The sequence below is a fragment of the Calonectris borealis genome, chromosome 9, assembly GCF_964195595.1.
Source record: "Calonectris borealis chromosome 9, bCalBor7.hap1.2, whole genome shotgun sequence".
NCBI classification, from domain to species: domain Eukaryota; kingdom Metazoa; phylum Chordata; class Aves; order Procellariiformes; family Procellariidae; genus Calonectris; species Calonectris borealis.
In genome coordinates this window covers 24,382,071-24,405,551 of record NC_134320.1, presented here as the reverse complement: position 1 = coordinate 24,405,551, position 23,481 = coordinate 24,382,071, and the positions used below count along the sequence as shown (strand labels likewise).

General features: G+C 39.8%; 1 protein-coding gene across 1 annotated transcript; it reads left to right on the top strand.

Moving 5' to 3' along the window:
- Positions 1-4,263: 4,263 nt before the first annotated feature.
- On the top strand, positions 4,264-19,183 carry SKIL (SKI like proto-oncogene). Its single transcript, XM_075157406.1, has 6 exons — positions 4,264-6,016; positions 10,869-10,966; positions 12,359-12,597; positions 12,805-13,046; positions 14,128-14,352; positions 17,258-19,183. Exons 1-6 carry the CDS (start codon positions 4,910-4,912, stop codon positions 17,417-17,419), a joined length of 2,073 nt encoding a protein of 690 aa, XP_075013507.1. The 5' UTR covers positions 4,264-4,909; the 3' UTR covers positions 17,420-19,183.
- The last annotated feature ends 4,298 nt before the right edge of the window (positions 19,184-23,481 follow it).

The window sequence follows — 23,481 nt, the reverse complement described above, 5'->3', positions numbered from 1 at the left end:
AACTGTAAATGGAGGAAAAATACCAATATTTGTAAAGTCCTTCTGCAGAATCATTACATGAAGCAATCCTCTTTTCTGTCTAAGGCTGGAAATGCTGCAGAGGCATTTGATGTTGTGCAGTCCTATGTAATTGTGTTGCTGCAGGCTAAAGAATAGCGTTTATGAAAAACACGAGGGTACTACACATTGCTGCACAATAGTGGAATTCATTTAAACGTGTTTATAATGCTTCCCTGCTTTGAAAAGTACAAACAACAAGCCTAGGTATAAAACTGCATATTGAGGTGGAATGAGCAGTATTTATTAACCACTGTGTGTTGCTAAATTAGATCAAATGCTGTTGGATGCAAAGATGAGCCAAGAGGAGGTTTACGGTCCAACATCCATGAAATTTCCTTAAATGCACAAATGCGATTTGTGGTGAATCTCAAGTGGCTGGAAAGTACAGAGGTGTCAGATGTGATCATCCTTCAGTTCATGAAACTCAAATAATGCGTAGAGCCTGACTGATGTTTTTGTATCCGTACATTTCAGCTGGTATTCTGCTGCTATGGAAGAGTTACACAGATGAAGTCTGGCAAAAGGAGCTGGAAAGTAGCAGGGTAAATGTAAGTAAGGAAAAATGCCCTCCCCATAATGGCAGTTATTATGATAAATGCTCCCTAAGGAAAGACTGAGTCAATCTCTGATGATTTACAATAAAAATAGAGAAACAAAATGACAATGGAAAAGGACAAATAGTAGAGTATTAAAGGGGAAAAAATTGCATTTCTCCAATACTTATGTTCTTCCCCAAGATTAAATCTTGGTTCCAATTTTTTGGGAAGCTTTTATCTGTTTTGGCCTACATGGAATGGAAGGAATTTATGCCTTCCCTTCCTTCTCTGTTTTCTCTAGCCTGTGAAAAGACAAGTTATGATTTTCTGTAGGCATTCTATGAAATATCTATTTCAAGCAGCTGCCAGAAAGAGCACACTTAATTTCATTTGGAGGTTTACATCCCTCAGTAAAATGAAGGCTTCTTTTTGGTACCCCTTCTTTTGTAGGAAAGCCTTCTGCCTGAGACTGCTGCAATATGGCAACAGTAAAACGGTGATCCTTGTTGTTACACCACCTTCCCCTGAATATAAAAATTGAGGTCGTGCTCTATTTCAGTTTTATGATTCCTTCCTCCGTACCCAAATTCTTTAATAACAGAAAGGTCAAGTGGTTTTCTTTAGGTTTTGAAAAATAAATATAACCATTATTGTCTTTGTGATCACAGGGTTATTGTTAAAAGCCCAGGCACTGCTATTTATACAGTTATCCTAAACTCTATTCTACTACTTAAACTCCCAGCAATTTATTATTTTTGCAATATAAAGCACCGTGGGTCCTAAAGATTGCACTAGCTGCTGTGCAAACGTAGAGTAGGATAGCTCCTACCTACAGATGCAACCATCTAAGGTTAGCAACAAGGGCAAAACCTGCACACAAAATAACATCAATAATCCCAGATCACTCTGCCCAGCCATCATCAGAAGGAAATGCTGTAGATATTGTTGTAGATACTGCAACTGATGTGGTGTTTTAAAAAAGCGTTACAAGGTGACTCTCAAAGCAGCTTTGCAGTGATTCTCAGGGGCCCCTCCATCAATAAGCCCTGCCAGCCCAGAGGAAATCTGAGCGTATCAGAGGTGCGAAGTCAAGGATTAAAGTGTATCAAGCCCCTCTGTTGATCAGCAGCCAGGCAGGTTTTGTTTGCTCCGTGCTAATCCTTCTGGCATTAGGAGATGAGACAGAACGGAGCCCGCTCCCTGTGGGCAGTGCTGGCCGGCGTTAAGCGGTGCCTGGTGGTTGTACAACTGCCCCATTTTCATTTTATACCCACTTTGCATCAAAATATGTAACTGTACGGGATGAAAGGCAACGGCAAATTGGATTGTGCCTTAATCTCAGCTGAAGCGCTGTTTTTACAAAGATGTAAACCAAAAAGCTTTAGGCTCCTTCCAGACAGAAGAAACTTGTAATATATAAACTAGTTGTACAAGGACAAAGCAGTCCATGAACAGCATCTTCCCCTTCCAGCAACAAGCCTGAAGCAGAAGCCCCTCACGTAAACGCCTCTCCGCGGGGAGATTGTGCCACTTCCCAACCGACTTTGAAACCTTCTGCGCTTCGCATGCCTTTGCCGCACGATGAGCCCGCGACTGGAAGGAGAGGTCTGTGAAACCGCTTTGGGGACAGACACCATCACGCTCTCCTGCCTTCCCCACGTCTCCCTGTCCCCCAGCAGTGGGGTCTCGGAGCAGAGCCCACCTTGTGTGGGGACCCTTGCTGGGGGACCCTCACTGAGGGACCCTCTGAGGGACAGTCAGTAAGGGACGCTTACTGAGGGACCCTTTCTGAGGGAGAGTCACTAAGGGACCCTTTCTGAGGGACGCTCACTGAGGGACTTTTCTGAGGGAGAGTCACTAAGGGACCTTTCTGAGGGACACTCACTGAGGGACCCTTTCTGAGGGACACTCACTAAGGGACCTTTCTGAGGGACACTCACTGAGGGACCCTTTCTGAGGGAGAGTCACTAAGGGACCTTTCTGAGGGACACTCACTAAGGGACCTTTCTGAGGGAGAGTCACTAGGGACGCTTACGGAGGGACACTCACTGAGGGACCCTCGCCGAGGGACGCTCACTGCTGGCCGCCGCGCCTCAGGGGAGCGGTACGCCTGACAGCTCCCTGTCAGCGTCCGGGCCTCCTCCCTCCTCTCCCGCCTCGGCTGCTGCCTGCGCTCCCGCTTGGCTCTTTCTCCCTTTCTGCCATGGCTGCTCTCGCCCCCTCCACCGCCTCCCCGCCCCAGCGGGCTCTAACGGCGGCAGGGCGGCCCGGGGCTGGGTCTGACCCGGCTGGGCTGAGGGGAGGCGGCGAGAGGACGAGCAGAAATAACACTTTTTTTTTTTTTTTTTTTGCTGTGAGTTTTTATTTCCCTCCCCCCCCCCTTTTCCTGTGGCGGGGGGGGCTGCGCTGGGGGAGGGGAGGGTTTCCCGGCGCTGAGGCGGCGGCGGGTGGGGGAGGGGCGGCCGCTCCCGCCGCTGCCCCAGACAGTGGGCGGGGCTGCGGCGGCGGGAGGAGGCGGGGGCGGCGCGCGCCGCCTGCGGGTTCGTGCCCGCGCGCCGCCGCCGCCGCCGTCTCCGTGGCTGTCTCCGCCGCCGCCGTCTCCGCAGTGAGGTCACGGGTGGGCGGTGCGTGCGCGGCGCCTGTTCCGCTCCCCGGGCTGCCGGAGCCCCCGCGGCGCCGGGTGAGGAACCGGGGAAGTTACCGGGGGGTGGGGGGCGGAGGGGGCTTGTGGGGGAGGGGGCGCGGCCGGACCCGCGATGGGGGAGGGGCGGGAGCGCCTGAGGGGGATGGGGCTGAGCCGGGGGGAGGGGCGCGCCGTCCCCGGCGGGAGGGAGCGGCGGCGGCAGCGGCGGCGGCGGGCTGGGGGAAGGGGGGTGCGGGCAGGCGTAGCGCGAGGGCGGCGGGGAGAGGGGGACGGGGAGGGACGGAGGCGGCGGAGCGGCGCGGGGACGGCGGCGGGCTACGCCCCCGGGGCGCCGGGCAGGGTGGAGGGGCGAGACCGGCGGGAGGGGGAGGGGGTGCGCCCTGCCCGGAGCAGTGCCGGCGGGGCTGAGGTGAGTCACGGCGCGGGAGGGAGAGAGGGAGGGAGGGAGGAGGGTGCGAGCGGCGGGATGCGGCGTCCCGGGCCCTTCCGGGAAGGCTCTGCGGGGCGAGGGGCCGGTTCCCGGGAAGGGGGATGGAGAGCGGCCCTGCTCTCTCCGGAGACCCCCGTCCTTCCACGGTGTGCACGCCGTGAGGAGCCGCTCTCGTGCCGCCCCCCGCCTGCCCGCGGCTCGGCGGGCGGTGAACGGAGCGCTTCGGGAGGTGTCTGCTGCTGCCAGCTTCACCCGTCTGCCGGGGCTTGTAATGGTGCTTACGGTTGGAAAGGAAAGCTCTCTGCGCGCTGATGTTTCATAATTAATGGGGAAACGTATCCCTCCTTCGACATAGCAAACCCACATTTTGGGATCGCTTGTGACTGACCTGTTTCTCTTTTCCCAGGTTATCTGGAAAGGCTGGCAGAACTCTGTTAGGACAAGACATGAAATTAGCCGATGGCCTGGATCTTACCTTTATTACTAATATCTTAGGGTGGGAAAATTCTGACACACACCAGTGACATCTGTGCGAAAGGTGACTCTCTAGGGACGTGTAGTTTTGGCCGGCGATCTGGATCAGCCTTTAGTTTGGGGATTTATTTGTGAACTACCATAGTAACTCTCATGGTAGTGGTGAAATCATAAAGTTGGCAGCACAATAAAGCAAGCCCTTAAGATTGTGTTTGATCTCCGAGAACTGAAAGTGCTGAATAAAATTTTTATACAACTCAAACTAAATTTTGGATCGGTTGCATTAAGATCAGTGTTCTTCAGACTGAGACCATTTTTCTATTTTAATATTTAAATAGAGACTTATTTGAAAAGACAGTATATTTTTTAAAGGAAAAAAATGATCAAAGATGGACACTCTTGCATCAACTCATTGTTTTTTACTAAATTGCTGTACAAGACTACTGTGTAAAATAGCGGGTAGGGTATGAAGAAAAGCCTTTTGTATACATACTGCAGCGGGTTTTTTATACGAGAAAATTGAACAAATAACTATCAAACTAAAAGATAAATCTGTGTAACCTCTCTATTATTAATTTTATGGTATTGGATGCAAAATGGGTTACAGTTTTTACTGTTGGAGGCTGAAGAAGTAGCATTTTACTGAAAGGATTGCAAAACTTGGTGTGCCTGAGGTAATCAGGATCACTTGAAATTGTTTTTTGTATGAACAAGCAGGAAAATGCACACTCAGGACTGACTTAATTAAAGTTCCAGTGTTTAGCAATGGAAAGCCCACAAATAAACTTCCCTCTAGGTCTAGTTTCAGACCAAAAAAGAAGTGGGATCCAAGAGGATGGGAGTCCTCCATTAAAAAAAGCAATGACAGAAATGCATGTAAATAGCAAAGTACGAGTTGTAATAAATAAATTGCCAACAATAAAGAAGGAAAACTTGGACGAATATGACGAAACTCCTGTGGAGGCTGATGGGGAAACCGCCAAGCCAAACAGTACTTCACTATCTGAGCCTTTGAATTTAAATCCAGGTTTGAAACACACGTTGGCACAGTTCCACCTGAGCAGCCAGAGTTCACTGGGTGGACCAGCAGCTTTTTCAGCTCGTTATTCCCAGGAAAGTATGTCACCCACTGTCTTCTTGCCTCTTCCATCACCGCAAATACTTTCTGGTCCACTGCTCATTCCTCCGGACAGCTCCACAGAACTCACCCAGACTATACTGGAGGGGGAATCTATCTCTTGTTTTAAAGTCGGAGGAGAAAAAAGACTTTGCCTGCCTCAAGTGTTAAATTCAGTTCTCCGAGACTTTTCATTGCAACAGATCAATACGGTGTGTGATGAACTGTATATATACTGCTCAAGGTGCACTTCCGACCAGCTTCATATTCTGAAGGTTTTGGGAATTCTTCCATTTAATGCTCCGTCCTGTGGGCTAATTACGCTCACTGATGCTCAGAGACTATGCAATGCTTTACTACGTCCTCGCACTTTTCCGCAAAATGGCAGTTTTCTCCCTGGTAAGAACACCTTGGCCCAACTGAAAGAGACTGGCAGTGCCTTTGAAGTAGAGCATGAATGCCTGGGCAAGTGCCAGGGCTTGTTTGCACCTCAGTTCTACCTTGCGCCGGATGACCCGTGTATCCAGTGTTTGGAGTGCTATGGGATGTTCTCACCCCAGACGTTTGTGATGCATTCGCACAGATCCCCAGACAAGAGGACCTGCCACTGGGGATTTGAATCGGCCAAGTGGCACTGCTACCTGCATATCAACCAAAAATACTTAGGAACGTCGGAGGAGCGGGAACTGAAGCATCTCTTGGAGGAAATGAAGGAGAAATTTAGCGAGAAAAATCAGAAAAGAACTCGGTCCAAAGTAAGTTCACCTACTCTTGTAAAACTCCCAAATCTTTGCTCACACGTAAATACTTGTTCTGGAAGCGCGTTGCTTGCCTTTTGTAAGTGGGAATGCTTGTCAAATCAAGCCTAAGTTAAATTTGTGAGAGAGCTTCGCCATGGAAATACATTTCTCATTAAAAAGTGCGGTAATTTCTTTCCTCTTTGGGCTGTAAGTAACTTCATTCGAGTTGGTTTCGCTTTGTTGGTTCTTGTTCTGGTCTAAAGTATGCAGTCTCTAGAAAATTCAGAGCTATTGTGGAAATTTTCATTCTCCCATTTGACCTTTGAGTATGTTTTATGCGGTGTGTGTTGCAGCAGCTGAGCAAAGCAGAAAGGAGCTTGAAAATCAAGTATTACAAATTCTTCATTTGTTATTTTTACTCCAGCGTGCACACGTGCAGTGCATGGTGACCTGGCTTGCTAACCCACCATCTCATGACTTTGCATGTAGGCTAATGGTGCATTGATAAGTTGCTGTTTAGAAGCCCAAAGTCTGCTTGTTCAGCAATAGCTTTCTATTTAAACCACTTGTATAGAGAAATATGCCAAAAAGAGGGGGTTTTAAGCAGCCCAAGTAATGAGCTGTAGGCCGGTATCTTGACAATGGTTAATAATAGACGTCGTATTTTTTCCTAAAATACTGCTGCAAGTCTGCGCTGTGGTTCAAAAATACAGAGCTTATTTTTCCGTTAGAGAGCTTCTACTTTAAATGACAAGCACCAGATAAGTATTGAACATCATAGATGTTTCTGTTCATAGAAGGTACAATTTTTTGGGTATAATTTAAACTTAAGAGGTTTTTAAATGGTTCCTACCTCATGACTATGTTTCTTTTCAGTGTATTTGGCATTTATATGTCTGTCTGATGGCTACTGGTTTGATTATATACCCATTTTGCCTGTTGGATGTTTTGCGGTGGATTTCAAAATAGCAGCAAGAGCAGTCCAGATGGTTGAGCCCAAAAAGGTGCTGACAACTTTCAGCATAAACTTCTGAAAAGTTAGTATTGCAGAAGGGCTTACTGTAGTAACAGGTATTTTTACAGTTGTGCCAGTCCACAGTAAGGGATTTTAGCAGAAAATTTCCACGAAAGTCTGCAATATGGCAGGCTTCCATGCACTGAATTAGTTAAAGATGCAACTTCATACTTGAAGTTCATAGCAAGGAGACTTGCTTTTCATCTGATAAAGACATGGCAGTCTTTATCCTTGCAATGCCAGTGTAGGTAGTAAACTATAGCATAGTGGATGCATCAGTGGAAATAGTCGTCCGTATTCTTACCAATAATGCTGCTTCCCATTTCACGGTAGCAGATTTCAGACGGTGAGATCTTTCAGTTTCATATGTACAGATGAAAAAATGAGCTGAAATTAGCAGTAACACTAATTTGGACTGAACCGGTGCAAATGAAATACAAAAGCTCTTTCTGGAGTCTTCCACTGCAGATCTGTATAGTTCTTTCTTAAAAAGCAGCCTATGAAATCAGAATGAGAGATGAACTCTGTGAAAACTTCAACAAAGAGAAAATGTGGGGAGGGTTCTTTTTCTTTCTATTTTTGTCTCATGGATAGTCACCTGGAAAGTACAGAAGATCAGAAGAGTTTAATAGGGGAGTGTTGGAGCACGGCCTCTGTTTCCTGGGCCTGGGGAAGCTTGGGCTGCTTCAGTTGTCTTTTCTTTCCCTCATTTCTGTGGTGTGAGAGAGGTATTAGATACAACGTGTAGACATTACTGTTTCTTACGCTCGTAGGGAAATTTATTTGCAGGATGTTCCATTTGCTATTCTGTCACCTTCTTACCACCTTTGCTGAGTCAGTCCTCAGAAGTGCCGAGGCATCTTTGAGGTTATCTTGGAGGGCCCAGGAAGAACAGTTGCCCTTGGCTAGGTCTTTGTCCATTATTAATTAAATCCCATAGCCTTTGGAACATCTTAGGTCCTGTGCCTTGCCTTTCTCCTTAGTGTTTCAGTCTGAGTTTACTCGCCTCACAGTGCAAGTATGCTTTTGCTTTCAGTATTTTAAGAACAGACAATGTAGGCCCTCACCTGCTGTACTCACAAGGTTAATTCCTTTCTGTTCTGTGTGCTAATAAGAAAGCTGTAAGCTGTATATTTGATTGTCACGGAGTTTCTCATTTTCTGTTGAGTTCTAGACTCTGCAGTGTAACATCCACCTGCTCTTCATGGGAACAGCTGTCACCAAGTCTCTGCTGATCTCTGCGCTGTCAGATCCTCATTCCCTTTGACTTTGCGACAGTTTCTGATAATTGCTCTGCACTAAAACTTTGTCTTGCTTATCAACCAATTCCTTGAGTTCATCATCATGCGTGGGGAAAAGCTTGCAATTTCTTCTGAGTATTTTTATAAATCCCATCTCTGCTAAAATGACTGGCTTAATGATTAGGCTGAAACCACTACTTACTTATTTATTTTTTTTTCTTAACAGCTTTGTACAACTAGCTTTAGAAGAAAAATAAGACATTTTTTTCATGTAGCCCTTTCAAACAGTTTAGGTAGACATTCAATTTTAAGTTTACTTGAATATATTGCGTTTATAGAATTATTTAAGAGCATCTAAACTAAACAGATTGTTAGATAATGAAATACACATGTGTATATTGAAGTAGATGCTTTATCTCTTTTATTAACCTAGATGATGAGGAAGGAATTGTGTTAGAAAAAGATTTCATGTTTATTTACGATTACCTTTCATTTTCTTTCCTAAGTAAAAGTTTGATTGCAAGTTATGTAATTCATTTGCAAAATGCACACTAAAGCATAGACAGTACAGTTGGTTTCCATTTGAAATAGGTGGGAATGTAAAAATCTGACCCACAGAAAATACAGATTGCCTGATATATAACTTCATATGTAAATACATAAACATTTTAAAATGTGAGTCCTAAAACATGGACAAGATGTGATTCAGAAGTTAAAATTGGATTACTGTGTACTAGCTGTAATGTAAGTAGAAGAATATATGTACATTATTTAAATTACTAGAATGATCTGAATAAGTAGAAAAAACTTGACCAGTGTCAGGATGATGCCATTTTTCTAGAGATTATTTGCTGTATTTCAAATCTTTATTATTTAAAGACATGATTATGAATTTACTATTCTGGAGCTTAGCTTCCTTGTGCCCTCCCTCCTTTCTATCTGCGTTGGAACTGATTTGAGGAACTGCAGGGGTGGAGTTAAATTTCAGTTTCATTGCTAGAGCTGAATTTAGTGGGCTGGAAGTTTTGACCAGATAATTGTAGATGGGATTTGGTCTCTCTCATGGTCAAGTGGCATTTGATTCTGCAGACCTTGGTACAATCCTTGGTGTGTAATTGGGTGCCAGAGATGAAGTTCTGTGACAGTTTATTTCAGGGTGTGTAAATATAAGCTTTTATGATAATGTATCTTGTACACAAGAAATTGTGAAGATGTTAGAACGGTAGATGAAGCCTTCCGTACAGTAGGATTTTTTTTTAGCTTTATAGGCTTTTTTTTAATTGAGCAACATTCCAAAGGTACTGCGTCTGGCTGGAATGGTGTTAACTTTCTTTGTAGCAGCCTGTATGGTGCTGTGCTTTGGATTTGTGGCTAAAACAGTGTTGGTAACACACCAATGTTCTGGCTGCTGCTGAACAGCGCTTAGGCAACGTCAGGGCTTTCTCTGTTTCGTGCTTGGCCCCTGCAGCAAGTAGGCTGGGGGCGGGCAAGAGACTGGCAGGGGCCAAAGAGATGCTCTGTACTTTATAATGTCATGCTTAGTGATAAAAACTGGGATAGAAGGAGAAGAAAGGGGGTTTTGGCATGCAAGGAGACTGGCTGGGCATCAGTGTGCCTATGGGAGGTGGTGAGCGATATCCTTTGCTTCACTTGTTTCTTTTCTCTTTCCTTCAGCTATTAAACTGTCTTTATCTTGACCCATGAGCTTTCTTGCTTTTGTCCCCATCCCCTGGGGGTGGTGGTGAGGGAGCAGCTGCGTGGGTGCTTGGCTACAGGCTGGGGTCAATCAACCACACTTACCTGAAAACCCGCTTCCCATGGCTGTTTTAATACAAAGAAATTAAGAATCAATTTCTTAGCTACGAGTCGTATTTAAATATATTTCACTTGAAATTAATATTGACTTTGCGGTGGAGCACAAAATATCACCAGGAGCTTTGACTAAAGAGTAATTCCAAAAATGTTTCTTGAGACAAACAGAACAAGAATTGCTATCCAAATACAAAATGCACAGAAGTTTTTTAAGATGATCTAGTCTGATACTCGTGAATGAATTTTGTTTGTTACTGCAAAGGGAATGGAGTTGTCATGTTACTGCAGCAGCTTTGCCCACTTCTGTAATAAAAATTCGTGCCAACTAAAGAAAGTTCTGTCTCTGGAACACCAGGAATTGTTCCATTTTATTCACAGTTTTCATTTTGTAATAAAATATCTGGTAGATGCTTACTATGATGCGGATACTTTATTGTAAAAGGCTCCTTACAGCCTGTTGGGAATCCTAGTTTCTGCTTTCAGTTTCTCCCAAGCATTTGCAGCATGCCTCTGTCAGAGTTCTGGAAACTCAGCAGAGCTTCTATATAGGTTTGTAAAGAGATTTTCTTTTAATTTCATTGCTGCTTTGCCCATATGGGAAATTGGAGATCAAAGAAACTTCTGTTGCTTGCATCGCCCCGTATCTCTCCCAAAGACTCAGTACTCCAGTTTATCTGGTGTTACCTACCTTTGTGCATATGTATTAGTGGTGTAAATGCCCTTCCACTGAGGAGCGTTTATGAAAATGTGAATAACGTGTACCCATCTTCCAATTACCAATTTATTACCTTTTCTTTAGGCAGATTCACAGCAGAGCCTGGAATTATCGCAGTGGTATCCAGTTATCAAGCAAGAAGCAGAAACTGATCCTCAGCCACCCTCCTTTTTCCATCCCAGGTAACTGAATTTCCTGTGCAGAACTATGAGCACCATATGTACAAATTGGCTATTTAAAGATAATTTCAGCTGAAAAAAAGTACTTGCAACCTGAACTGTTAGGAAAACTCCAAGGGATTGCACAAGAATAATTGAACCCTAACTTTTTATGCATTTCTTGGTGTAAACATTAATGAACTGCTTCTAAGTGACTTTTGGTACGGGACTCAAGCTGTGATCTATGAGTCTTCTTCAGTAGCAATACAATTGAAATGTAATTACAATTTCCTTTTCAGAGTAGAAATGACAGAAAGTAATTTTTAATCTTTCGTATTATAACGTAATGCATGCATGTGGAAAGCTGCATAGGGCCTATTTACCATGAGTGCAACTTAATTTCCTTTCAAAAAAGACTTGTAAATGGTGTTTGAAGGCTTTATTCTACCCTGGAACAATGGCTACAGCTGAATTGTCTGTTGATTAGTTTCCTGGTTTTAGAAACCAAGTGCATTTCCTTAACATAGTACAAAGTTTGTCATCTGCATCGACAAGGGAAACAGTTTTTCTTGACGTAGCTCTTACCCTCATCCCCATGTGGTTTTGCATTTACCATATATGGGTGAGATCAGACTCTCTTGGCTAGCAGCATGCATCAAAGCAACACACTCGCATCAAACTAGTTCCCATGCAAACTCGTGAACGGTGGACCTTCTGTGGTGGTCCCTCGGTTTGCTGTTTCTGTCGGTGCCTTCCTTCAGAACTAGGAGAACGGAAAGTGTTGAAGGCAGCGATGTTGACTCCAGCATCCTGACGCTGATTTCTTAGCACTGACGGTAACACATTTGGCACTCTTTTGCCTCTGTACCAGACAAAAGCTGAGTGGTTAGGTTAGAGCGGTACAGAAGGACGCTTCCAGGAGTACAGGAGCTGTGAAAATCCAGACGGATTGGTCAATATATGTGGGAAAGAAGGCCCAGCATTGGTCTCAGACCTGCCCCAGCACTGTCAGTACACAGCTTTGCTATTTAGAGTGATGTGCTCATTCCCACTACACTGATCTCTTCCCTCATCCTCCATTGCTAATGTAAGGATTATGAAAATGCTAGAGAGTCTGGATTCAGTGGCATTCTGATTTTACTCTTTGTATTTAAATGAAGACTTCATATGATTTTCTGTATGATTTTTTTAATCAGCCACATTTGAAAAATCTTTGTTTGATAGCCTCAAAACCTTATCTAGATAATCTACTCAGTAAAGATTAAGTGGGTCATTAGGATTTCCTTTTGCATAGGACGTGCTTATTTTTCATTGAAACTTTTACAGTTTGAAATCACATTAAATTAAACTTACTGCTCTCTACCAGTCATCATTTATTATGCCTTACCATTCATTCTTAATTTTACTGTTCTACAGTTACTACCTTTATATGTGTGATAAAGTGGTTGCTCCAAATGTATCTCTTGCATCACAATATAAGGATGTTGCAAAAACAACAGTCAGAGCTTCAGAAATCATTAAATCCTCACCTGGACAGTCAGAGAAGAAGCTCAGCAGTGGAAAGCACAAAAAAGCTGCCTCCTATCCAGAGCTTTCTCTTGAAGAACAGGAAAAAATTGACTTGAAATCTGGTGTGGAGCAGCATAAACATTTAGGTGAGTAGTGAAAGTTACGTTGAAGTCTTTCCAATGTTTATACCATATAATTTTGGAACGCTCAACACCAAGCTAGTATTTTGTGATGTCACTTCAGTTTTCCAAAAATTCTTTTGACCTTTTTATAATCTTCAGTTTTCTTTTCATTTTTTTCACTCTGGAAGTTTAATTTACTGTGAGTATTATGCTGTGTTCTTTTCCCTATAGATCCACCTGTGTCAACTCGTTCTGCAAGAGGTGGAAAATCTGAACGTGTTTCTTCTAAAATCACTAGAGACTCTAGCCGTGTCGAAGTAGGTAATGATGTGCGAACCTTGTCCCCTACTCTCATGAAAGACATCAGTTGTGAAGATGACAAGGGAAAGATCATGGAAGAAGTAATGAAAACCTACATCAAACAGCAAGAAAAACTAAATACTATTTTGCGGAGGAAACAGCAACTTCAAATGGTACAGTGCCAATCTGAGTGCATTTCACTTTTGTCATCAGAAAACTGATGTTAGCTTGTCGGTTCTAGAATCAATATCACAGATTACATTCGTTTAGAAACACCAAAACACGCAGATAATTTCCTCCCCAGCTTGAATCCAGACACCAAATGTTTAATATCCCTTACGCTTATTAGGTTCGAGTCCAGTAATAATTGGTGTCTTTTCAGTTTGCAACTACTGTGTTCAAGCAGCTCCTCCTTTTATTTTATCCAAATTAAAGCTACTTCTTTCAATGTTTTCCAAACATTTAAGTATTTTGGCAAATACAGTTTAAGTCCTCTAAAATTTCTCAGTTTTCAGGATTTTGAAACACAAACATCAGTATTCTAGGAATGGTCTTATCACTGCCCTGTATGAAAAAGAATACCCCTTCCTATTTCTATTTGATAATTTGATATTTCTATTTGATAAGGGGGATTTTATTAGTCTTTTTTAATAATGGATGACATCAGAAGCTGGTGTTCACTTGTGATTTTGCCTGAATTAAGGTAAATACTGTCTTTGCTGCTTACATTCATAGACCAGACCTAATAGTTTAGTTTAGTTTAGTTTATTTAATGTTAAGCTCAGAATCTATGAGCTCAGATAGGGCCCCCTAGAGCTGCTACTTTTAAGTTGTTCTGCTATTGGAGGTAAAGCTTGTAGATAAGTTAAAAAAAAAAAAAAGAGTTTAAAAAATATCAAAATGCTAGTGCAAAAAGAAATCACACACATTTATTCTCTTTTCTGATGATACACTACTTACATCTTCAAAGTATATTTTAGTAAATCAGTGCTGCTGCTTTCTGAGGTTCACTGCTGGAAGTTGTGAATCTGTTTCTGGAAACTCCATGTACTTGGAAGTATAAATAATTTCTTAAAAATGAAATGCATGCTACAGAATTCCAGGCTGTCATTGATAAGCGGATAAATACCGTTATCAGGCTATTGTTATCAGTAAATAAATGTGCTCCTTGTTTCCAGATACACATTTATATTCAGTTTTTTACTTTTCTGGTCTTAGAACCAAGGTGTATGTGATCCTGATTTTTTTTGACAGGAAGTGGAAATGTTAAGCAACTCTAAAGCTATGAAGGAACTAACTGAAGAGCAGCAGAATTTACAAAAAGAACTTGAATGTTTGCAAACAGAGCATGCTCAAAGAATGGAAGAATTTTATTTTGAGCAGAGAGACTTGGAGAAGAAACTGGACCAAGTGATGAAGCAAAAGTGTAGCTGTGACTCCAATTTAGAAAAAGACAAGGAAGCTGAATATGCAGCACAGGTGAGAAGGGAAAGTTTGTTTCAAACTACACCGTATTTAGTGTATCAGGAAATTGTGAAGCTATTGCTTAGCCACCTTAAGGTGTCGTCTTTTCCGTGTGTTCTGATACCATAGACAAATACCAAAATAGATCACAGTGACAGCAATATTTATTTCCCTGTCCCTTGATTGAAACTGAGGTAGAATGCAACTTACAGAAACACCTCACCTGTCAAGTGTTAGTTATAGAAATAAGCTATTAATCTTTTTCTTCCTTTTATGATAAAAAAAAATAAATCCAAACCTCTCAACCACCTTTTTGTCAGGTTAGTAGCATACCTTGCTTCTTTTTCTGTTGCTTGGTGGTAGAATCTTCTGCACTATCTGATGAGCCCCCTCTGTGCTCTATCAAAGCATTTGGTCAAGAGTTCCTTTGGAAATGAAAGTCATATTTTTGTCTTCCATTTCTGCCTCTTGAGTTCGTATGTCAAAACCTGTGGAGATATTTTTTCTTTCTTTTTAACTTTTACTATTGCTTTCTTCATGTTGGAGGTTATTCATGTCATTCCAATGGGAAAAATCCAGTTAATGCCAAAGGGAGCCTTGGAATGCTTTTCAAAATCAATTACGGTTATGATTAAATGTATATTGATGTATTTTGTACCATGTCACAGAAAACTAGTTTTTTTCTTTACAGGTTTTTTTAAAGTAAACAAAATCTGAAACTTAAGCTCAGTAAAGCTTTGTGGTCATTTGATCATAGCTGTATATATTTCCTGTTCTTAGTGTCTCAAACTGAGAAACAGGCAGTACTTGAGAGACAGGTTTTGGTATTTTTGGGGAGTAGGGCAGAGACTAGCATTGTAAATCCTTCTCATGAATTTAATTTCATGAGATCCCACTCCACAGATTCCTAGCTTTTGCTGCCAGAAATAATCCTCTCTGACTAAGGCCTGATTTACTAAACATCTGGTACAAGCCCTGTTACTGCAAGTAACAACATGTTCTAATTTATGAAGATAATCATGTAAAGTGTGTTTTATATGGCTGGTGTAGCTTACTTTCTTTAGAGGGGAAAAACCATAGATTGTTCCCCAAGGAGATTGGTTGATTGTTTCTTTTGAAGTTAGACTTTGAAAACTAAATACATTCCTTGCATGAAAGTTTACTCCGTTATTACCTGTGTGGTAGAGCTATTCGCAACATATAATTTGAATCTTTTTCTCCATTTATCACATCTTAAAAGAGATTTTGGACCCTAGGTTCCAAGCAGTTGTCAGAAGTACCCGAGTTAAACAGAGGTCCTGGCAACAGGTAACCTCCACAAGCTGTGTATACAGCATTTAAAAAAAGCCCTAGTCCAATGTCTTCCTGAAGTTGCCCAGGCTGCCCTTTCTCTCGGAGAACTGTAGACTGGGAGGAACCCTCTTTGTACATTAAGCAAAATTAATAATTTGAAATTTGGAACTTGTTTAAATGTCTGTTCTTCTTTCTAGGCCTGCCTGAAGATGCACTAAGCGTGTTCTCCCCCTTTTTGACTTCTTTATTGAATTGTCTAGTTTAATTGTTGCTTTACCCTATCAATCACAATAGGGCAGTATAACCAGTGCTGGAACCTTTCCTTAGAGCTGGAAATCAGAACTCAACCAGAGATGTGCTCACGTAGTGCGTGCTGTAACATGCAGGCAGTGGGCATTATCGTACTGCAACAGTTCACGTAATCAAAGTAGTGGAGTCAGAAGACTTGCATTAATAGCCTATTGCTGTCTAAGAACTGCTTAAATATTTGTGATTATACCAAGAAGCGTTTAAATATTTCTGATTGCACAAGTGGAGATGAAAGTCCACTGAATGTGGTGTTTCTCTAAAATCAGCACAGCAGTTCCTTTGCCCATTACATTTTATAGCAATTGGTGAACACCAGTGATCCTGTATGCTCCTGCTTCTTTCATTCTCATGAGCTGTCTTCCTCATTTTCAGTGAGATGTATGCTTAGTGATCATTGAGATCAGTTAGATACCTATCATCATAAAGGCAAATAGATTTTTTAGATTCAGTGAGGTCTTTTTGTAAGAAATAACCCCTTAAATCAACGGTAGAGAAGATAACTGGTTTCCAGTCTCCTCCCTGTTTTAACTGCTGGTAGCATATCTATAACCAGTTTGACAGTAACTTTCCCACACTTGAAAAATTCGTCAGACGTTTCCAGATCTCACTGTAAATAAGTTTTGATGACACTCTAGCAAGTTTGAGGTTTGCTGTACTCCAAAGATGAAAAAATTATTTAATTTCTGTGTTTAAACACAAAATGTTTCACAAAAAAATTTGAGTGGACTCATGTTCATATTTGAACACACACATAAATGCACAGGCAGTTACGTTCAAGATCTTCTGAATCTCATTTCTGGTAATTCTGTTTCATTTATGCTAAAGGGTATCAGAAAACAGTGTTGGTGGTTTTGTTTGATCTAGAAATGCATTACGGCTTTGAAATAAAGAGTAATATTTTGTCAGGTAAGAGAAATGAACCTGGGAAATGAAGAAGTGCTATTTATTGTGGGATTTGTGAAACATCTGATGCAGACATTGTCACAATCTTCCTAACAGATTATATGCATTATTGACATGGTCTAGTGTGACAGTTCATATAACTACAATTTATATGTATTTAAAAATGAGACATTTACATTTTTTTTATAATACTATGATGTTTATGCAACTTTCCATATTGATGTAATTTGCTAATGGTGTAGTAGGTAACTGCGTAACTCTTGATAACTGTAGAAGATGAGCTGGTAAATACTGGTGAACAGAAATACTTTTATCTGACGCATACGGTGGTCATCAGTGGCATCTTGAAATTAATAGTTGACGTTTACAAATAAGTTTGCTTATTGCCTCTCTGTGTCTCGTCTCTATTTTACAGCTAGCAGAACTGAGACAGAGATTGGATCACGCAGAGGCAGATAGACAAGAGCTTCAAGATGAACTGAGACAAGAACGAGAGGCAAGGGAAAAGTTAGAGATGATGATAAAGGAATTGAAGCTACAGATCTTGAAATCTTCAAAAAATGGAAAAGGAAAATAGAAATTGGAAGAGGAAGCATGACTGCGTCCTTCAAACAGGGTGTTTTGGTTTTTAATGAATGGTGAGAAGTTTCTGTGTGATAAGAAAAAGTATTCTCTACAGATTTCTATTTCCCAGACGACGCCAGATGAAGATATACATATATATAAATAAATAGAGATAGATAGGTATAAATTTTTAGATTTTCCTAGCCAATGAAAATCTGCATTTATTTGTACTGGTGTTTTTCTCAAACAATGAAAAATATGAAACTCTTGATTTAGAGTGACCAGTTTCTGTCTATTTCTAATGCAGTCTTGAAGACTCTATACCTTTTAACATTGTCTGTTAAAATATATGTGGTGATCTTTATTTTGCTCTCAATTGCACATCCAGTTATAAAAGTACATTAAAAACATTCTGAATTGTTCAAGGTCAAAAGTAGTTTGGGTTTCAGTGAGAATTATGTGTTCTCAAACTGGGGAAAGTAAAGGCAGCTTTTCAGCTGTAAGGTAATACTAAAAATCACCACAGTGATAGAAGATTCATCATCAAAACTGTTTTACCAGCGTGAGTTTTTCCCATAATTTCATTGTGTGAAGTCAAACTGATCTTTTCAGTATTTTCTATTTAACAACTCGTTATCAATCTAAAGAGGTTTAGAGCCAGCATTTGCTTGCCATGCTGGAAGAAGAAAACATTAGGGGTTTTTTGTAAATTAAAAAAATAACAATTATAATGGAATCTTTGGAAATAAAAAATTCACATATTTTCTTTTGTTTTCTTCTATGTAGTAGGTATGAAAGAAACGTTAATAAAAGGCTTAAAGGTGGGGCTTTTCCTTCTAGAAACCGAGAAAGCTTGACTTAACTGGTTTTCAGATACTAATGCTGTCAAGAAAAATAATATTTATTAAAAAATATGTATTAGTTTCTTTAGTACCCTAAGCCTCCACACTTTGAGCTTCTTGCCAGCTTGTGGATTTTTCTTTCATTACATAGAACAGGCCTTAACTGACGATAATAGCTTAAAAAATAAAGTTCTGAGATATGGCACTTTGAAAATAATTTTGATAGTCTCTGTATTTGAATGGCATGGTAATGTTACCATGATTTAAGAAATACAGCATGTTTGTTAAGCTATAACATTTGAAAATGCGTAGTTGTACAGAATTACTGTTTTATGTATATATAATATTTGAGTACTTCAGAAGTCTGGTTCCTAGTGGATTAAACGCATGACTACAAAGTTGGATGAAGAAATACTTTTTTGCACTTCTCTCCAAAAAGTTTGATACAGCTGACATCTGTCAGAATATTTTAGTAGTTCTAGTATTTCACTACATAATTTTAACCTGTGCTTTAGCTTCTGTTTTTGAGGTACTTAGGTTTATTATTCTCTTAATAATTCAGTTAATTTTCGATGAAGCCACTAGTAAAAGCCTACATTGTTTTTTTTTTTTTTGCCTGAACTAGTAAAACTGAAAACTTTTGAGTTCTTTTTTGTTTCTCTTTTAGTGGTATAACAGAACTGAATATCACAGAGAAAGATAAAATTGCACATATCTTTAAATTGAATGAGAAATGAGGTGGTAAATTAAATGTCATGGAGTCATAGAATGGTTCTTTTATAGCTGTGTATAATTTTGTTTATGGACTCTGTGTCATATTTACACTGACGATTAAAGCAGTTTAGATGAAAAATATCAAGCAGGTTGTTTTGTCAGTGTTGATCAGAAAAGAGGACCCAAATTACATTTTTTTCCTTCTTCAATTCCATCTCCAAGTTATTGCTTTAAAGAAAAAAGAAAAAATCCTGTCTTTGCAGCATAGTGATGGTTTGGCAGAAGTGTTGAGTATAAATGATTCTGGTTGTGTCTGTACCACTTCCTTTAAAAACAATGAATGTTTTATTGTAACAACCGCCAAAACCATGGCTACAGGGAGAGTAGGCAGGAATATTGGTAAAAGTGTGATTATTAGACACTGGAGCTTGAAGTAGTCCAACTTGATGGGCAGAACCTATATTGGATTAGCTAGATGGGCAAGTAAGAAAACACCGCCCTGGGAAACTGAAAAGTTTCATTGGGGTATTATCAAAGGATCAAAAGATACCGTTTCTAGTTGTTTTTCACTGTCAGTGTTTTGAACCAGACTTGTTCGATTGTCAGTGTAGATAAGGCCATACAGACTCATTTAATACAGCTGCAGTAACTAATTTACCACAGTATTTATAGCTTAGCTGTTGAATGTATGGAATCCTCATGGGATTACTATATTAGAATACTGTATATTCCGTTTTCATTTGGGTCTTGTCTATGTTATGTGACTTCTGCTCAAATTTCCCCTTTTGCCGCCGGTTTATCTTCAGCAGTGGCAATTGCAGCGGAGTGCTAGTATAGCCCAGGTTGCTGTGCCTCAGCCAGCACTTCAACCATCTTTCAGCCAGCTGTTAACTGGTTTATGGTGTAGACTATTAAAATGCTGGTGGCCATAGTTTATACTAATATTTTCACTGTTGCAAGAACTCGAGCAGCTGTATGAAGTTTTAGCAATTCCAGCTGCAGATAAGGCCTCCTAATTGTTTTAAAACATCTGGCTGAAAAAGCTAACGGAACATTTATTAAAATAACTTTAAAAGTAACTTTGTAAATATTCCATTTAGTTAATCTAAAGTTAGAATGCATTTTAAATTATTGTAATCCTCCTAAAATTCTTAAACATTACTTTCAGGCTCTTTACATAACATAAATAATTTTCATATGTGTAGACTTAATTTTATACTGATTTTAAGTAATAATGTATACATAAATGTGCCATAGCTTTTGTGTGTTCACAGTCTTTGAAAGATAGTTTTTTAGTAAATTGTAAATAATGCTGTATAAGTTCTAGAACAAATATATGTTGACCTTTTTTCACTACCTTATATTAGTTATATTGAATGGTTTATTTTACAGCCTAATATAGGAACTTGGAATGCACACTTAAGGGCCCTCACTTAAGTGCACACTTAATGGTAGAAACTAATTCTGTCATTAGGTCCTCACTTTTAGTCATAGCATGCTCATTTTATGTATTCATATTTGTTTTGCCTTCAGTTATTGCTTGCTGATCTTTCAGGCAGGACATCGTTTTCCCAGATAGTTGTGACATAAAGCCTTCAGGAAAAAATCCTAAAATTGTCCATAATTTTGAAAGTTGCATTATTAAACACCTAGACCAAGATCAAAGTTGCCTAGTGCGCCTTTTGGAACAAAGTAAGTAGGATTCAAGGTGAATATCTAGCTTGCTCCTGTACTTTTTTAGAAGAGAACTTTCACATGCTTTGTGTACTCTAATGAACAAGAAAATATATGAGCTTAGAGAGTAAAACTCTTGTAATTTTGGCAGTCTGAAAGCACCCTCGTTCGCAGTGTAGCCATGTATCCCTAGACAAAAGAGATTTTTATCTAAATCTCCAAACTTAACTAAGTCTGTGTTTTAGTTTTTGTAAAGCATATCGTTTAGCTTGAGTATTTAGATAAATGTAGTTATGTTTCACATTCTTAAAACTAATTTTATTCTATATTTAATATATTAATAGCTTAGGTGTGAAATCATTTGTATATAGTAAAGGCATAATGCAATTAGTGGAGTAGGAAAAGTTGAATGGGAGCATAAAGCTACTGTGGCCTGAAAAAATAAGGCCCATATTTTAGAAGTCACGGCGTTTTATTCATACATTCTTGTTTTATATCAGGGGAGGGGATAGCTAGAATGTGTTATGAAATTTTTGGAAAACTTTCCTAGCATTAGTCGTGAAGTTGGCCTTGAAATTCTGTCATGGTCAGCTTCCTAGAATTCACTTGTTTGTAGAGTATATATTTTGATTGTCGGTAAAGATAACAACTTTGTATTTTTTCTGCACTTAATTCGTGTAATTAATCCACACAATGGAGTTTTCTATAACATGGTGAAGTCGGCAAAAGGCGTAATTACACCTACCTATTAATCTGTGCTTGCAATATTTCAGTAATTTTATTTAAGCTGTCACTAGTAAGCAGCAGAAAGCTGCAAATTTCAATTTTCTTTTTGCTCATTACATTTGTAGTGTGAGTATTCATCAGTTTTCATTACAGAAAGCTTGTAGAATTTTCTATCTGTTGCATATTTCTATTTCAAAAAGACATCAATTTGTTAGTTTTTGTGAAAGCAGTTATTGCTTACAAATGGCACGACAATTTTGTAGTGTGTCTCCATTACTTAGAAAATTGGGTTTTTTTCAGAGCTAGTGGTTCAGTTGGAAAATGCTTGAAAAATTAATTTTAAGCACTTCATCAAGCACAGCAAACAAATGGTATAAAATTTAGCTATTTGAAAATTGATTAAATGTAACTATCAATTGAATTTTTTTTCTTCAAATATAGATACCTCACTTAAAGGAAAGCACAGCTGTACTGTATTTAAACTAATTCTAGGAAATAATAAAAAGTTGGTCTAAAATATTTTGTTGCCATTATGTTGCTTTCTGTGATTGACGAAATCTGGTTTTGTGTTTTCATACTCACTCTCGAAAGTATTTATTGATGTTGACATGCCAGTATAATTATCTTAATAAATTTGCAGCTACAGAAAGTAGCTGCAAAACAACAGAGTCTGTGTTAGCTCAAGGCAACAGGTTGAATGACTATTATGAAACCATAGTAAAAGCCTGTGAAAAAAGATCAGTGCATTCAACAATTTTTAATACTTTGCCAATGATGTACAGTCTTATTGTTAAAAGTTGCTGTGGTTGCATTACATGACACACAAAACTGTCCTCTACCTCACGTGAGATTTAACAGATATTTTATATGGTTTTAGTAAACAAGAGGCATCTATCTGGTCACTTAGTTTACAAATTTTGAATTATATTTATTGAAACATGACATACTGTGCTCTTAGCTTATACCTCAATTGTATTTTGTGCTGTTATCCATTTTCATGCCTTGTAAATACCTGTATAGATTGTGGATTCAAAAACAAATAAAGAACTGTAATGTCAGAACGCTTGTCTTTGTAATATTTTTGAGCACTGACTTCTAAACTTGACTTTTTGAAAGGTGTTTAACAGCGGTGCTTTTCTAAGGACAGAGTCTGCTTTGATTACAGTACATTAAATCCTGATTACACTGAGACTTGTTAGCAGAACTCTGAATGCCTGCAGCAGGTCCCCAGTTTTCTAAAGGGCATTTTTAGCAAAATCTACAAGATCAATAGCCCTCCCTCACCAGGAGTCCATTTTCTAAGCCTCTTACGGCTCTGTGAAGATATTATTGACACTAAGATTTCTAGGTATCTTGGCATAAAGTTGGTGTTTCTATGTGTAAATACAACCACTTGTGTATTTGGCGTGTTCTCTGTGCACAGCTTTTGTTGCTAGTTGACAACTGGAGCAGTGTTTGAGTTGTTCACACCTCTCCTTAATAGCTCAGTAATGAACAAGATAAAAATCACACATCGCCGTAAAAAAGCTGAGATTTATAAAAAGTTAAAATCAGAAATGAGAATTATACTTTATTTGCTGATGGAAAATATGCCCTACAGTGACTCTCAGGAGTTCTTCGTTTCTATAAATCACATGATTACGTTGCTTAACATTTTTGTCTACCATCAGGGAGCTTAAATAGCAGAAAATTCAGAACAGAAGAGGGAGGAAGGAGGCAAGAAAGAAAGAGGGAGCTGTTCCTGTATAAGCTGTATATGAATGGGTCTTCGTTTAGGTTGCACTTCCCCCACTTATGAAATAGGCTATATTCTGTTGGTCACTTAAAAAAATGTAGATTGTAGCAAAAAATTGTAACTTGTACTACAAATAATATTTTGGAGATTTTCTAGGTGATTTTATTCATACTAAGTGTTTGGATTTTTTTGACGGTTAAGGAGGTGGTCCCATACACACACTTAGATATTTTTCCTTCCCCTCAGATCAGAGCAAAAATGCTTTGTCCTTGTTTTAAGGTACTGATCGTGCATATAGGAAATCCTGATTGTTTCAGATGATTGCAAACCCTTAATGCTACAATGTACTTGCCTCTATTTTACAGCTGAAGAAAGAAATGAGCG